The 17,107-nt window shown below is 47.5% G+C and overlaps 1 protein-coding gene across 3 annotated transcripts in view; it reads left to right on the forward strand.

The window, feature by feature from the left end:
* Positions 1–17,107, forward strand: part of MTCL1 (microtubule crosslinking factor 1) — a 119,954-nt gene that overhangs the window by 56,847 nt on the left and 46,000 nt on the right. The window contains exons 4-7 of one of the 3 annotated variants that reach the window (XM_023754241.1): positions 6,026–6,085; positions 7,510–7,587; positions 11,691–12,992; positions 14,086–14,241. In XM_023754241.1, the coding sequence (XP_023610009.1) occupies positions 6,026–6,085; positions 7,510–7,587; positions 11,691–12,992; positions 14,086–14,241 (1,596 nt within the window). The remainder of the gene's footprint in view (positions 1–6,025; positions 6,086–7,509; positions 7,588–11,690; positions 12,993–14,085; positions 14,242–17,107) is intronic. The other 2 variants (XM_023754240.1, XM_006089277.3) reach the window with 2 other exon arrangements.

Raw genomic sequence — 17,107 nt, forward strand, 5'->3', positions numbered from 1 at the left:
AAGGAATTTTGTAGCAAACATCTGTATACTCACCACCTACATTCTATATTAATATTTTACTGTATTTGATCTATCTTGTATCTATTGTCCATCCACCTATCTACTTACCATCTTATTTTTGGATACATTGAAAATAAATTTTAGACACCAATTCACTTTTCCCTAAATACACATTGTTAACTAGAGCTTAATTTTTTGTACACTTTTTTTAGTTGATTTATATATACTGAAATATGCAGATCTTAGATTTACTGAGTTTTGACAAATGTGTACATAAATTTTAATAGCATGATAGTGCACTCTATTATTTAGAACAATGTGAAAAGTTAAATTAGAAGGTTTAAGGAGTGTGACAGCAGATTATTATGAAATAGTTGCACAAGTAATTCAGAACTTTTCCTGATGTTCTTTTGTTTGAAATATAAACAAACAAACAAAGGTACTAAGTATTTTCTCATATTACATGCACCTGAAAAAAAAAAGAGTAATGGATTTTCTCTGAAAGGGGGCAACATATATACACTTTTACATATATATTGTATTTTGGCTTTGCTTTGTTTTTCAAAGTACTTCTCTTTTGTATTATTTCATTAGATTAAGGAAATAATTTGCCTATCTTGATGGACTGATATATTTCTTTCCCATAGACCAGTGGGAGCCAGAAACATTATTTTAAAAAAGATACAAGCCTTATCTTCAGTTCTGACAGGCAAATGGCATACATTTCTATCAATTTTCAACTTTTCTGCACTTATTGTCACCTACTAAGTAAGTCAATAGAGACTTCTGAAGTGTGGATTCCAATTTCGTATTTCATATAATGCTTGGTGGTGTTGCTGAGTGCCTGCATGGATGTGCATACTAAGAGCTGGGATTCCTGCCCTGGCCAGATGGTTCAGTGTCATCCCATATACCGAAAGGCCACAGGTTCAATTTCCAGTCAGGGCACATACCTAGGTTGTGCGTTCAATCCCTGGTCAGGGTGTGTGCAGGAGGCAACCAATAGATTTCTCTCTCACATCAATATTTCTCTCTCCCCCTTCCTTTCTCTCTAAAACATCAATAAAAACATATCCTCAGGTGAGGATTAAAAAGAGAAAAAAGAGTTGAGTTTTCTACAATTTGGGAGAAGGACTTTTTTTGGTGCAATCATCATCATGGTCTTGCAATGGTCCTGATTTTCCTTTTTTTTTTTTTTTTTTTTTTTTTTGCATACGAAGGATAACCTACAGCTTTACTTTATCATCTTCCATTTCACTTATTTTACCATGTTTGGTTGAGGTTACTGTGTTGTAGCATGTTTTAGCCAGCAATTTTCCAATCACTAGGCCTCAAGATATATGTCTCTAAGGTTGAAACTGAGCCAAGAAAAGCAAATGTGCAGCGACCTGTCATGTTTTATCATCATGTTCTTTCCCAGGAGAAGGTGCCGCCTGACAGGCTGGGTATGCAGTCTGGTCTGTTCCAGGTGGGCCTCATGGCCTGGACGGTGTGGCTGTGGCCTTCTTCAGCCGAAGTGTCTCAATATCATTTTCCTTCACGTCTCCTCATTTGCTTTGTGGTATTTCGTCTCTGCTAATAGTTTTATATCTTTTCCAAATAAGGACTTCTGCTGTCTGCAGCTCAGACCTTTCAGAAATAATCAGAGTGCCAACAAGCACTTCACGGCCATGAGGTATCTTGTGAGCAGAGCAATTTGCAACCATTCCTAGAATAGCTCTTTGTGCTTTTTCTCTAAAGAAAGGAGAAACTCTTTGGATGAGAAAACTCAGCAATTTGGGGCTTAGAAACCTTGAGAAAACAAAAAGAAAAACAGCCCAAATAAGGAAACTGGACGGTGGAAGGCTTGGCGGCAGCTCTGAGGTTGGAGGCTGTGACCAGGAGCGAGAGCTGGAGTCGGGGACAGGTTGGTGCCCCATCTCCCAGTCTGGGGCACCTTGAAACACTACCTAATGTCTGCTGTGTTTTCTTATCTGTTAGTGATAATAATATATGCCTCGCAGGGTCTCGTGAGAATTAAATTAGGTTAGTTGTGTAAAGAAAGAGTTTAGCATTGTGCCTGGCATAAGTAAGTGCCCAACAAATGGTAGTTGATAATATCACATTACCCTCCCAAACAGGGCCAGAGTGAGGGTTCTCTTCCATTTAAAAAATATATGTGTATTTTTTTTTATCGATTTCAGAGAAGAAGGGAGAGGGAGAGACAGATAGAAACATCAATGATGAGAGAGAATCATTGATCGGCTGTCTCCTGCACGCCCCCTACTGGGGACCAAGCCCGCAACCTGGGCATGTGCCCGTGACTGTAATCAAACCCAGGACCCTTCCGTCTGCAGGCTGATGCTCTATCCTCTGAGCCAAACCAGCTAGGGCGGGTTCCCTTCCTTTTATGGCCATGGAGGGTTTTCCATAGAATCCGAGGGGGTTTACGTGTATTGGGCCCTGCAGTGTAACTGGTGCAGCTGGTTTCGGGGGGATGCTATGTGATTCCATGGCGGGAAGGGAACCAGTCTCCCTGAGAACTGTTTCAGGGCAAGTGAAGAGGAGGAAAGGGCAGGAGGCATCTTCCAGCCAAGACCTGGTGCTTCTAGCTAAAGGGGAAGCTAATCGTTTTTACTCTTTACATCCTGTATCACCCAAATGAGAACTTCAATATGGGTAGAAGAATCTTGGTAACTGCCTCCTAAAAGGAAGAAGACCTATGAACTATCATTTTCTTATTCTGATTTCACAACTGTGTGATATAAATCAGCCCCCCCAAAACCCAGACTACTTTCTGAATAATGAGATTCTGTAAGAATTTTGAAAATCATCCGCTTATACCCTCTTTTCCATATAGACTCATAATGTATAGCATTCTAATTCATATTTGCCTCCTTTTATTACCAATTTAAAACGTTAAAGCCCAAAAAGCATCTCTCTGAAGACACTTTAGCCACGAGAGCTTGTTCGCTTTTCTGAAATTGCTTAGAAGAAACTGGCTAACTTAAAATAGGAAACATTAAGAATTGATATGGAAGTCCAAATAATTGCCTAACTTCATATTTTATTTAATCATATTCAGTACCCAGCAAATGCATCAGTCTTGGATGGATTCAATTTGGATTCACAAATCCAATTTCCCCCCCTTTTTCATAGGAATTTAGAATTGATTTTCTGGCAGTTGGCCAGACTAAAAAGAAAGAGTAGGATTAAACAGCCGGCACACCCCATTCTGGGTTCCATTTATTTGATAGTCTACATTTCCCCCTTTCCCTTAATTGTTTCTTGGAAGAGACTCCCCACTGGATCTTTGCGTCACCCAGAGGATGGCCACAAATAACGCTCATACAGATCGGCTGCTGTGGCTCAGTGGTTAAGCGTCAACCTATGAACCAGGAGGTCACGGTTCAATTCCCGGTCAGGGCACGTGCCCAAGTTGCAGAGGGGTGAGGGGGGGGCTTGGTCCCCAGTAGGGGGTGTGCAGAAGGCAGCCAATCAGTGATTATCTCATCATTGATGTTTCTATCTTTCTCTCCCTTTCCCTTCCTCTCTCTGAAATCAATAAAAAATATAGATATTTTTTAAAAAATGATGCTCATACAAATCATTCTATACCCAGGGTTCCTTGGCCAATATGCAGGTGAGCCAGGGAGGAGACTGCACGCAGGGTAGGGGCTTCATCACTGCTTGGAACATGGAGAGGGAGCCGTATGCCAGGGGCCTGCAGGGCAGTAGGTCACCTGGCCAGTTTCTCCAACCCTTAGGGAGCCTCTTGGTCCTTTTAAAGAACTGTATATGTATAGGTGATACCTCAAGGTCCAGGCTAATGAAAACAATTTCTAATTGTGGAAAAAAGCCCAACAACTTGGCACAGAACTTCTGATGAAGCTCCGCTGCAGTCCGATGTAGGAAGATGGGTGCTAGCCTCTTTCTCTCACCTCGTTAAAGTACAAATTTTCATATCCTGGTTACTTTTGTTTCGTTTTCTTGCAAAAGAAATAGTATTTATTGTAGATAATTTGGAGACTATGAAAAGCCACAAAAACAAAAATTAAAATCACCTGTAATTCTGTCACCTGAAGATGATCACTATTAACATTTTTATACAATTTCTATAACCTACTTTTCTAACACACACATATAACACATACATATATTTATATTTTATTAGCTATAAATTGAAGCCACAAAGTACATGCTGTTTGTAACCTATATTTTCTATAGGGAATCGTCAGAAGTGTTTATCTCACTCAGCTCATTGAAATCAAAGAAACTCCTTCACTGCAGCGTGAATAATCCTGGAAAACCTACTTATTAAGAAGGGAAAGCTCAAGCCCTTCTTAAGACTTGCTTCATTTAACCCGTCAGAGGAGACTGGTTCTCTTTGTAGTGTGACGCTGCTTTTACAAAAAAGCCTAAAGGAAATAAAGCTGCTTCCGCAGGGGGGACCAGAGACAAGCTTCCACACACACCCTTGGTGACCAGGGAATGCCCACTCACATGCTGATTCTATAACCATCTCATCCATGCACTCAATTACACACACACGCACACACACCCCACCTGACCCAGGCCTCCTAAAGGTTCAGGGAAACTAGAATTTTGTTTCATATATATATAATTGATTTTAGAGAGGAAGGGAGAGGGAAGAGAGATAGAAACATCAGTGATAATAGAGAATCATTGATTGGCTGCCTCCTGCACACCCCCAACTGGGGATTGAGCCCGCAACCCAGGCATGTGCCCTTGACTGGAATGGAACCCAGGACCCTTCAGAACACAGGCCAGTGCTCTATCCACTGAGCCAGACCAGCTAGGGCTAGAATTTTGTTTCTTAACCCTAAAATTCATCCAATAAATGGCATGGCCTAGTCTTCTGTGAATGAGACACTTAAAATGTAAACAGAGCTGAGTTAATTAACTTAAGGCTGACAGTTATGAGTGACGTGCATCAGAGCCTCCTTTCCCAGCTTCTTGGGTATGTGGGCTGCGGCAAAGGAATGAGGCAGAGAGGACTCTGAGCCCACCCACCTTCAGAGGCGTTCCCAGAGGAGCCAGGTGCTTGCCTCAGTCGGGGTGAAGCTGCCGAGAGGAGGGGGCGGCCCCCAGCAAGAATGTCCTCTCATTCACAAGTTTGCCAAGGTCTGAGTGACAGCCAGCAATCTGAACTTTCCAAGCCGCTTTCTTCCACCTTTCTCAGGATTACAGGAATGCTTTCAGGTCTCAAATTCCTCTTCTCGCTCTTCTTCCCGGTAGCTCTTTCTTCATACTTTACTGAGCAAAAACTGTCTGCCTCCCTGTTATTCCATTTCAAACCCCCCCCCCTCCCCGGGCCCTTGTATTTATACCTGTGTTTATATTTCAGACACACTTCTTGCCTATAGCAGGCAAAGGTGCACTGTAATGTATGTAACAGTAGGCAAGACCCAGTCCACTGAAGGACACTTACTTGTGGCCAAGGCCACATCACAAATGAATATATTAGGAACTCTCAGATCTTTAAGATGTAGGTTTAATCATGAATTGGGGCTTGTTCATGGAGAACGTTGCAATCTAGATTAGGTTTTCTCCCAAAACAAGAGCCACCCTCTCTCTCTCTCTACCACTTTTTTTTTTTATCTGACCATGTACTTTTAGGCATTCAGGAAACATCAAATAATTTTGATATTAGTCCAAACAAAACATAATTAGGAAATAAGGCAGCCCCAGACATATTATATATCTATTTCCAAAACTTCCTACCTTTTCCTCCTCTTGTCTCCCCTCCACTAGTACAAATTACCTAAGTTACCTTCCTTTTTCATGAAACTGAATAATTGAGGAATACCTGAAATATAATAATTTGGATTTAAAGCCTTTTAGAATTCAAAGACCTCACCAACCTATTTACTGGATTGAAATGTTGACTCTAAATGGTTTCTTGATTTCAGTGGGGAAAAATGAGCCCTGTCCTTGTGTCCCCGACCAGTGGGGATGGTGCCCACCCAGGGCAGGTGCCCCCTGTGACCCCTCCTTAACAGAATGTCGCTTGGATCTATTTCAGAGTTCCCTGAAAAGAAGAGGCAGTCGGGAAACATACAAAGAAAAGAAAACCTTTAACCAGGTAAGCAGAGGTTTTGTTCTAATGTTACATCTCCTCAGGAGACAAGCACCTCATGTTGAATTTTCTTTAAAAATGTTACCGTTGCCTTTAAAATATTCAAAGAAACATTACCTGGCAAAAAATTTGGACTCATTCAAAACCTCCATGGGTGAAGCTTTTCTTTCCAAACCAACAGCTCCTCCCTTTTTGTTTCTTGCACCAATAAGCTGGTGATTCCTTCAAGAAAGAGAAGAACAGAATGGCTTTGTGTGAGACATAATTTGGTGCCGTTCAGGGCTCTGGCAGTACCCATAACTGGTAAAAAGTCATTCACACAGTAACATAGTACAACTACTGTGCTATTCACAAGGTCATTCACACGGCACTGTTTTGAGCATTGTTGTGTTTTTATATATATACTAGAGGCCTGTTGCACGAAGAGATTCGTGCAATAGGCCTTCCCTTCCCTTGGCTGCTGGCACCGGTTTGCCTCTGGCACCCGGGACCCAGGCCTTCGCTCTGGCCGGAGCTGACCCCGGAGCCATCAGGCTTTGCTGCTCTGGCCCCGGCTCCACCACTTGGAGCCTACGTATGCAAATTAACCGCCATCTTTGTTGGGTTAATTTGCATACTCTCCTGATTGGCTGGTTAGCATAGTGAAGGTACGGTCAATTTACATGTTTGTCTATTATTAGGTAAGATATATATGTGCAAGTTGAACAGTGTCCTAAATTGTCCTAAATGAAAGTGAAATGTTCTTACCAAAAGATGGCAAAAACGTAGCCCTTTCTGTGTACATGGTATGTGTTCTTCAGAACTTTCTTGGCTTTTCTGAATACCTGCTTTACTGGATTCCTCTCTTCCTCTTTTTTGAAATCACTGCTAGTATTAGGTGTTGGAGGGAACAAAGGTATTACTGGGATATCAGCTCCCGGAGCTCTCAGAACAAGTGGTAATTAGAGAGATGCAGTAGCTAAGAGCTCTGCTGACCCGCCCCTGTGAATTCCACACTGATTCCTTTGGTTTCTCCAGTCTCCAAACGCACTGATCCCCAGAGTGCCCTTCAAAGGGGGCCAGGCCGTGTGAACAGCAGGGATGCCAAAGGTGAACTGTTCTCTTCTACCACCTCTACTCCCCAGTCTCGCTTTGCCATTCACTAATACCAGGGAAATTGGAATCGGCAGTCCCACTGCTGTGTGCGTGAGCCCTCCTGGGCTTCGAGGATTTTCAGCTTGCTGGCTCTTGACCAGGGAAGATCTTTTCCTTAAAAGGGTAGCTGTTGCCCCATTCTGGAAGGAGCAGCATGGTATTGCCTTCCCCTGTGGGTAAATCGGGCTGAGAACAGCCGTGCTGCCCCTCAGGAGTGTTTGAGAAGCCCCGGGCACCGGGAATGTGTTCAGTCCCCCCCAACCTGCAGTATCATTGAGAAAGGAGTTTCTGTCCAGCAGAGTGGTGGAGCGGAGCGCCTTGGGAACTGCAGGTCTGCAACCAAAACTCAAAGGAAACTGGCACCCCGGCGCAAGGTAGGAATGCGAGCAGTCAGCGCTTGGGGTGCTGGCTAGACATCAGACTTGCAAGCCAAAGAATATACACCTGTAGTGATATATTTTTGTTGCTTGGCAAGGCCTTTCCAGCTGCTGCTGGTGGTGGTGGTGGTGGTGGTGGTCCTCTGTGTGTCCTGCTCCCATGCCATGCTTGCCTTCTCTGCTTGCACAGGGACAGTGTCGTGTGGAAAGTTTGACTCAACCTTCTGCTTTCATACTGCATTCCTGGGCTATCTGATCATCTCTTGAAACCAGAGCTTGATATCCTTCAGTTGAGGATTCAGCCTAGACCAGTGGTTCTCAGCCTTCTGACCCTTTAGCTACAGTTCCTCATGTTGTGACCCAACCATAAAATTATTTTCGTTGCTACTTCATAACTGTAATGTTGCTACTGTTATGAATCGTAATGTAAATATCTGATATGCAGGATGGTCTTAGGCGACCCCTGTGAAAGGGTCATTCGACCGCCAAAGGGGTCGCGACCCACAGGTTGAGAACCGCTGGCCTAGACCCTTACCCCGGAGATTTGGCAGAGTTTAGAAGTCTGTGGTTACAAAATAAGATGGGTAGCCAGCCTCCCGCTGCTTTAGGTGAGGCTGTGATTCTCTATCTCGTCAGAAGGAGTGACTTCCTGCCCCCAGAACAGGCTGAGCCCAGCCCCCTGCCTCCCCTCCCGCACGCCGGCCCCAGAAGATACAGCACCTTCTCCAGCCACCTCAACGGAGTGAGGAAGTCTGACGCCTTCATTAAATGCACACACTGCCTTGACTTCAAAGATTGCTCTTTCAAAAACTGCTTTAGTCTCGGTGGCAGGCCTCATCGTGCATGGGTGTGTAGTAGAAATGACAGCATGCTTTAATCATATGTGAAATTCTTGCTGTGTGTATAGTTCTTCCTTTAAGGAACAAGAAGACTTTTTGGATATTTTTTCAATCTTCAAGTACTCTAAAAATTGGACATCATTAGGGTATGTCATATAATCTTGCTTCTTTAACTGACCGGGGTTTAGGTTCAAGGAGACAGAGGAGAATGGTTCTGGTTTATAGTCAGACTTGTGGGGAAGGCCAATGGAAAGGGGTGGTGCAAGGTTCAAGGTTTCCAGAAATCAAGGCAATTTGAGGGCTTCATAGTATTTTTCTACTCTAAGTATTTATAACCAAGTGTTTCAGAACCCTTGTGCAAGGCCTGGTTCATGTGCCTCTCAGAGATATTACCCTCAACTTCTTAGCTCCACTTTTGGGGAACACTCCCAGCAGAGATCCCCTGAGACTCCCTGGTCTGGGTTTGAGACAAAAGCTCCCAAGAACTGAGCAGGTAACTCCGCCCCTCGTTTGCCCTTTTCCAACCTGTTCTTTCATATCAAGGCCTCACCAGTTGCAAGTTTCCATGGAAGTAGGGTTAGGGCAATGGTTATAGTAGGTGGTCTTGTCCATCTCTGGGTCTGCTCAGGCTTGAGGTGGACAGAGGTTGGAGTTCCCTTGTGGCTGGCGACATTGTCTTCCATGACCTCTGCTGCCATCCTCATGTACGAAGGTGACTTTTTCTGTTCTATGGTGGAGATAGGATCACTTAGGTGATTTTGGACGAAGGATAAACACTGGCTATCAAGTTAATGATGGGGCTAAGGGCATTATCTTGTCTTGTCCCAGGCTTTTCACTCCTACACTAATCCATTTACAAAGTATTGGTAGTCCGTCTCCATTGATTTCTTGGGAATCTAGGTTTAACAACAAATTGAAAAGGTACTTTTGCTTGTTTTACTTTAGAAAGTTTTATGAAGCTGGGGTCATTTAAAAGTAGAATGTCAATTTCTGGTGCATAGTAAGTACTCAGTATGTACAGGAAGAATGAAGGAATCAACAAATATGCATACTTTCCCCTTAGTGTTGGGATAGACTACAATATGTCTTTTACAGCTCATCTATTCAATTAGGCCCTTTAAAAATATATACATCACTATCCCAGCAGTGTTAATAACACATGTTGCTTAGTATGAGTGGGCAGACAGCTTCATTTCCCAGTTAGTCATAGAAGCCCTTTTTATGTCTGCTTAATCCCCCAAAACCAAATCCTTAATGGGATGAGTTTGTAGAACATGAAGACCATGCTCTGTTCCTAATGTTATTTATATATTACCCTCTGATACACAGAGCAGGGGGAGGAGTGGGGAGAGTAGAGTTACTGGCTCCTTCCCCTAATATTAATTGTGTTTCAGACAAAGAGAAAGTTAATTTCAGGGTGCTAGAGTATGGAGATTTATCATACATACACAAACCACTTTGCTATACATTATTCCATTTGACCTTCAAAACGACCTTGTGATTGAGCTAGGATCCTGCTTTAGACATAGGGAGATGGGTTCACCAGGGCTCTGTGATCAGCCCATGGTACCAGGGACAGAAGGGGCAGAAGTGGAACTCAGGGCAGCATGTTTGACCCCAGGTGTGGCAGGACTGGTTTGTCCTCTGCTAGGAGGATGGCAGGGGGAGCATGTCCTTCAGAAGATGCACAGACAGCACCAGGGCCTACATTCCACACAGCACTGGCTCACAGCTGGCCTTAGATTTTTCCTCCAGTCGGCCCTGTCACATCACTCCCTATCCCCAGTAGATTTGTGGTACAGGGAAGAGGTGGGTGGGTGGAAGGATGAAAGTTGAGGGGTCACCAAGGGAGGTCTTTCTGTATCTTTCTGACTAATGGTGAGAGGTGGCAAAAACATGGCAGAGAATGAGTGTGAAAGCTGTGTCAACTCTACTAGGCCACGCGAGCACACACTCAAAGACTTCATTCTCCCCAAGGGGTTGACTTGTTCCAGATATTGGTTTGATGACTTCCCTTCCCCTGAAGCTGGTGGGATTTGCCTACCCTCTAGCATGCTGTTGAGTGTCTCTGTGTGATGGGGAATCCTTTGCTGAAAGTTTTGTCCCCATGACAGCCCTTTGAAACTTCTGATAGCCAACCAAAGAGGAATGATTCATGAAAGTGGTCATTGTTCCCACTGAATGTGATAGAAAACCTTTGTGCAAGCCCAAACCAGAATTCATGTCGCTTCACGGCTTTGAGACCTGCACTGTGAAGGCAGAGTCAGCTTTCCCATTGGCCAAATATTGCCCTCTTGACCTCAGCCAAGCAGTGTGGCATTTAGGAGAGAGAGTCTGTTTGGGTGACCCTCGGCATCCTCTGGTATTCCAGTAATAACTACATCTCAGGTTTTGAAACACTTAACCTCCTTGTGTTGGGTTTCTGAGTTTACTTTCCTGCTGTGTTATAGCAACTAAAGGGAGCGGAACATAACCTCAGGCTCTGAAGTTGCACTTGCATGGCGGAAGGTTGTGAGTAACCCAGGTCCTTAGGTTTGCAGTAACCAATTCATACTAACTGTCAGAGCTTGGTACTGACTCCACACCTTGACTCCCAAAGCACCCTCATGCCTGTCATCTCATAATTTTGTGCTCATGTCATCCTTGTGATACACTGGGGATGGGGAGACCTGGGGAGGGGGAGGGGCATTGCCATGTCTCAGGTTCTCAGCATGTCAGTGGAAAGCCTGGCCATGATTTGGGGTCACCTGGCCTCCCCCTCCTGGTAACACCTGTGGGTTGCTGACCACTTTGGATGAGGGAGGTCTGCACCATGGAGGAAGTGAGTGGCCACTGGTGGAAGTGGCTACGGAAGCCTGTGTGCCTGCCCCAGACTTGGCGAGGGGTTCTCTCTCCCACTGATGCCAGTGACAAGTCAGGTTGGACCACAAGGTAACGCAGGATCACCGCATCACTGGCAGGTGTTGAGTTTCATTTCATTTTCTCCTCACGCATCACCTGTATGATGGTTTTCATGTGCACGTGTTTTCCAAACTAATTGTTTGGTTTCTTTTGTGTCTGTGACAAAGCAGCAGACGTTGTTAAGGCCCCAGCTCCCCTTGGATTTGTTTTGGCCCCTTCTCCTGTAACCTGACGCACTGACAAAAAGATCGGTGTTTTGTTTTTTTGTGTGTTGGGGGCGAGGTGCGAGGGAAATCATCAAAAACACGAACATTTGGTATTTTCAAATAACCCTTCTCTCGGGCTGTTCTTTCCTGGCAGGATGACAGTGCCGATTTGAAATGCCAGCTTCAGTTTGCCAAAGAGGAAGGCTCCCTGATGCGCAAAAAGATGGCCAAGCTGGGCAAGGAGAAGGACGAGCTGGAGCAGGAGCTCCAGAAGTACAAGGCCCTGTATGGCGACGTGGACAGCCCCCTGCCCACCGGGGAAGCCGGTGGGCCACCCAGCACCAGGGAGGCGGAGCTGAAGCTGCGGCTGAAGTTGGTAGAGGAAGAAGCCAACATCTTGGGCCGGAAGATCGTGGAGCTGGAAGTGGAGAACCGAGGCCTCAAAGCAGAGATGGAGGACATGCGAGGCCAGTATGAGCGAGAGGGTCCCGGCCGGGACCACCTCCCAAGCATTCCTACCTCACCCTTCGGCGACTCCCTGGAGTCCTCCACGGAGCTCCGCCGACACCTGCAGTTTGTGGAGGAGGAAGCGGAGCTGCTTCGAAGGTCCATATCTGAGATCGAAGACCACAACCGGCAGCTAACACATGAGCTGAGCAAGTTCAAGTTTGAACCGCGCCCGGAGCCCGGGTGGCTGGCGGATGGCGGAGGCAAGGGCATGAATGGTGGGGCTCCCCTGCAGGAGGAGCTGAAGTCCGCTCAGCTGCAGATCAGCGAGCTGAGCGGGAAGGTCCTGAAGCTACAGTATGAGAACCGGGTGCTGCTGTCCAACGTCCAGCGCTACGACCTGGCCGCCCACCTGGGCCTGCGTGCCCCGAGCCCCCGGGACAGCGACGCCGACAGTGACACGGGCAAGAAGGAGAGCGATGGGGAGGAAGGCCGCCTGCCCCAGCCCAGGCGGGAGGGCCCCATTGGCGGGGAGAGTGACTCGGAAGAGGTGTTGGAGAAGACGTCCGGCTTCAGCAGCAGAAAGCCGTCGGAGGCCAGCGAGCTGTGTCCGGCAGAGGTCCTGAGGGCCAGGGAGGACTCCGAGTGCTTGGTGAGCATAAAGCATGAGGCTGAGCGGCTGGAACGGACCATGGAGAGCCTCATCACGGACACCAATGGCTTTGTGGACGACGTGGCCTCGCCGGGGCCTGGTGTTCAGGGGGAGGGGGACAGGAAGGGGCCCCAGCTGCTGGGGACCATCAATGCCAGGATGAAGACTTTCCGGAAGGAGCTCCAGACCTTCCTGGAGCAGGTGAACCGGCTCGGGGATGGTGTGAGGGAGCGCCTGGAAGGCCTGTCCCCCTTGCCCCACCTCACCGAGTCCTCCAGCTTCCTCTCCACCGTGACCTCCGTGTCCCGGGACTCCCCCATCGGGAACCTGGGGAAGGAGCTGGTCCCAGACTTGCAGGTAAGGGGGCTCCTGGCTCTGCCTCCCTGCTCGGTTTTGCTCTTCCTCCTCCTTGCTGGCCTTGCTGCACTTGAACTCATTCTGCTCACGGCTGCTTGGTTATGATTTCAAGCCTGCATTGTACTAAAGCCTCAAGTGTCAACCAAATCCTTTCTATTGGTTGGATTTCTTTTTGTTTAAGTTCTCTCTTATTTCCTTGTTTCTTTTTCCCTTTTCCTCTCTTATTTTTAACTGCGCCGTTGCTCTTGGCTTAGAGGTCCTCCCTCATGGCACCAGGCTAATCCCAATGGAAGCGATAGGGATCGAAGCAGTCTTTCTCTATTCTTGGTGTCTCAAACGACCAGCTATCCTGATGAAGAAGCTAAGAGGAGTTTAAGACAAAGTGCAAACTCATTTCACAGTCAGGAGAATTAGCAAACTCGCTCAGGAGCAAGTTTCATTGCCAAAGGGGACAGTTCTGAAAGGCCCTAGGCACCCAGGCCCACCCACTCCCACTGGAAGATGAGCCAGAGTGGGGAGAGGAGCGCAGCTCTGAGAGAAGGATGGTTGCGATGGAAAGTCTCGCGGCTGGCTTGCTCCCGCTGCCCTCCCTGAGCCGAGGGTGAGGGCCGAGAGGAGTAGCCGACCCAGGACTGCTTTCCTATGCGTCGCCCTGGGGTGCATGACCCAGCTGCCACCCTGGATTATGGCTTTGACTGCTCGACCACAGCGCGGAAGGAGGAGCCTTGCTTCCGTATCCTTCATGGGTAGCGTGCTTGCGGTTGCGTCTGTGATTCATGCATCCCCATTGCATGCGCCTCATAACCAGTGTTTTGCATTCTTCCCCCCTCTCTCTTTGCTTTCCAGATCTTTCAGCCCATCGTTTTGCTCATCCTCATTTTGGTTCTGTTCTCTTCACTCTCTTACGCCACTGTGTTTAAGTTGGTTTTCCTGTCCATGCTTTTCTTCGTCTGGTAGTGTTCTCAGTCGTCTGCCTTACCCATTTTTGTTTTCTTTATCTCCCTTCCCTACCCCACCCTCACCCTCTTGTCCTTTGTTTTTTATTTAAAATTTAAAAAACAACAACAACCAAATCCCTCCATGCACCTAACAGTCCAAACTGAGAGATCAGATGGAGTGGCAGCTGGGTCAGGAGCGAGGGGACGAGCGGGAGCACTCGCACCTCCGAGCCACGCGGGAGCTGCACCGCCGAGCCGACGGGGATGCCCGGAGCTGCAGGCCGGGAGGCCAGAGCTGTTTCAATCTAGAGGTCAGCAAGCTGGCTGGTCCCACCGGCCACCCCTCTCCCCTGCCCTCCCACCCTTCCTTTGCTGTGTGGTTGGCTGTCTGACATTTCCTGTGAGTCCAAGGCCCTTAGTGAACGCAGTAGGAGGAGATGGAATCAGGAGGACTTCACTAGACGCCGACCCACTGCATGCAGTTGGAATTGGAGGGTCTACGCAGGCTGAATGCAGGGAACTGCCAGCACCCCCTGTCAGGCAGGCATGGTCCCACCCGTACACCTGTGTCCCCAGGGCCCGGGGGTGCCTGGAAATGTAGCAAGACGTAGGAGACTGATTTGTGAGCATTACCCGGCTTCTGGTCAAACGGGAAAGAAAACTGGGATAACACCAAGCACTGTTTTTGCTAGTCTGGAGAAAACCCCTCCCCTGTGTCTCACACGCCCCGTGGTTTCTGGGGACAGCGCTCTGGCCAGTAGCAGATTCAAGGAGTGCACTCCTGACCTGGACTCTTCAGCGTGCTCTGCTGTTGCCACAGTAACGCCTTGTCAACAAAGTCCTGAGCCACCACAGATACTCCATTCTATGAAACAGTTGTCAGTGGTCCTGTCAGCAAAAGCTCCTCCATGCAAGTAATTCCACCCAGCACCAAAAGACAGGTGTCGCTGAGGAGTGAGTCCCTGACTCTGATACTGCTAGTCAAGGCAGGTTATTGCAGGGTTAGAGCAACATAGTACACATTAGACAATATCTGGATAAAGATCTTAGTTTATTATTCCCAGTGGGGGTGTTACCACTCAGCTCTGAGGCTTCTTAGTGGCTCCCAAAGGGCAGAGTAGTGGCGGGCGGGTGGGAGGGAGCCTCACACCTGGAAGCAAACAGGAGCTCCCTCCACAAGAAGGTCAGGCATTTGACTAAGAAATGAAGAGGCACTCGGGGTGGAGCGCTCGGGCCTTTTGCTCAGCTTGCAGCTAATGCCTTGGTTAGGCTGTGAGTCCCGCTGTTAGAGGTAGGCAGGTGGGGCAGCTGGCCCACCCAGACATGAGTTCAGGTATCTCCAGCCTGTGAGAGAGTATGTCAAATTTCTGCCCTCGTGGATAGGGCACACAGTAACATGAAAACCTTCCCCAAAAAGCTTACGTAAAACAAAAACAGTTTTTGAAACAGCCTTTGTAGTCCACCACCTTACATTACTTTGGCAGAGGCCAGGCTCCCCCAAAGGTGGCATCCAAGTCCGTGCCCCGGAGAGAAGTAACTGTGGGCCACACAGAGGCGTGACCAGGAGAATTCTGCATGCCAGTGGCCAAGCACACGGCAGTGCCAGCTCCCGGACGACCAGCGGAAGCCCCGAGTGCCGTGTGGGGTTGCTGGTGCCGTCCCAGAGCAGCAGTGCCGTCCTCCCAGTCTGGAGCTCACGGTGCCCAGAATAAGCATTTGTGATTTTTAAAGATGTTTTCTGAGCACGGGCTCTGGACATGGAATTGGACATGTATTACGGCAGATCAACTTTAGAGTGTTCTCATTCCAAATTTGCAGGTAAGCTGTTCCTAGGTTTTATACCAAAAGTAAAACAGAACACTATATATGTAGGTTTTCCCCCAAATATGGATTTAGAGATTAGTGCGTCTTGTACCTCTATGGAACTTTCACAATAAAAACCCTTTGATCAGCCCGGGCTCCACGCAGGGTCTTCATCTGGAATACTGGTTGCTTGGACACTAGCAAACCCACAATTCTGTACATTTCAAATGAATTGAATGATCCACCTCCAAAGCGGAAAGCTCAGGAAGACACGTGTCCCAGCTCTCAGTTCACACTGAGCACAGTGATGTCTAGCAGGGCCGCCATGCTGTGCTGGAGTCAACCCTGGCATGGGCATCGGGCTCTGGGTCCTGGCCGCTCTGTGTCCATTACTAGCCCTGTTTCTCAGGCGAGTGTCAGCCTCTGTTTTCTCATCTGTAAAATGGCCCTGCCTGCTTCATGTGGTTATATGTGGATGATTCTCAGAGCCAATGAGCTATTACCTGAACAAGTACACTAAACAGTGCTAAATGCTATCTAAGCATCAAGTATGATTAATAATGAGAGGGATTATGTCCCACCATCGAAGACTATAGGCGGGAAGGGGTGTCACAGCTGCCCTGGTCATGGCACCAATTTTCTCTGCCCACTGTAGCCCTTTGTCACTTGTTACTGGCTGCTCCCGGGTCCTGCGCAGAAGCACAGCTCTGGCCGGACATAACACACTATTTGAGGAGAAATGCAGCTCCCCTCCCATAGGCGCCATCAGTCAAGGCCTGTCACACAGCCCTGTTCAGTTAAGCTCTGATCAAGTGTGCGATGATGCTAGGCCTCTGATACGCCTTCCTGTCACTTGCCACATACATACACGCACTGCATAGCTTCAAAAACCGGCAACAGTCTGAGAGAGAGAGAGAGAGAAATACTTTATTGGATAAAACTGAACGTTCTAGGAAGGCAAACTCCAGAAGATGGAGACTAGCCGAGTTAGTTGGTGCCATATGGCAAGTCCGGGTAGCTCAGAAGGGAACGTCTGACTCCCTCATGATGAGAATGAGAAAAACGAGGCCCGAGTGGAGCATTCGGCCATTCAGCTCTCCAGGGGAACAGTGGTAGGACTGGGTCTAAAACAGTCTGCTCAGGCCTGGTCAGTCCTGTCCCCCTGCTGCCCAGGACTGCAGGGATTGGCAGCCCTGACCTCCCCTTGCTCCCCGGGGCCCGGACACGCCAACAAGAGCTCCATTTCCTGGGGGATGTTTCTAAACACGGATCACTCAGGTGACTAACTGCATGGCCAGTGATGTGGCCAAGGTATGTTTCTTCTTTTTAAACATCTGTCTGGTTTTCTTTAATTTTATATATTTTAACGAGAAC

Source organism: Myotis lucifugus, unplaced genomic scaffold (genome assembly GCF_000147115.1).
Source record: "Myotis lucifugus unplaced genomic scaffold, Myoluc2.0 scaffold_58, whole genome shotgun sequence".
NCBI lineage: Eukaryota > Metazoa > Chordata > Mammalia > Chiroptera > Vespertilionidae > Myotis > Myotis lucifugus.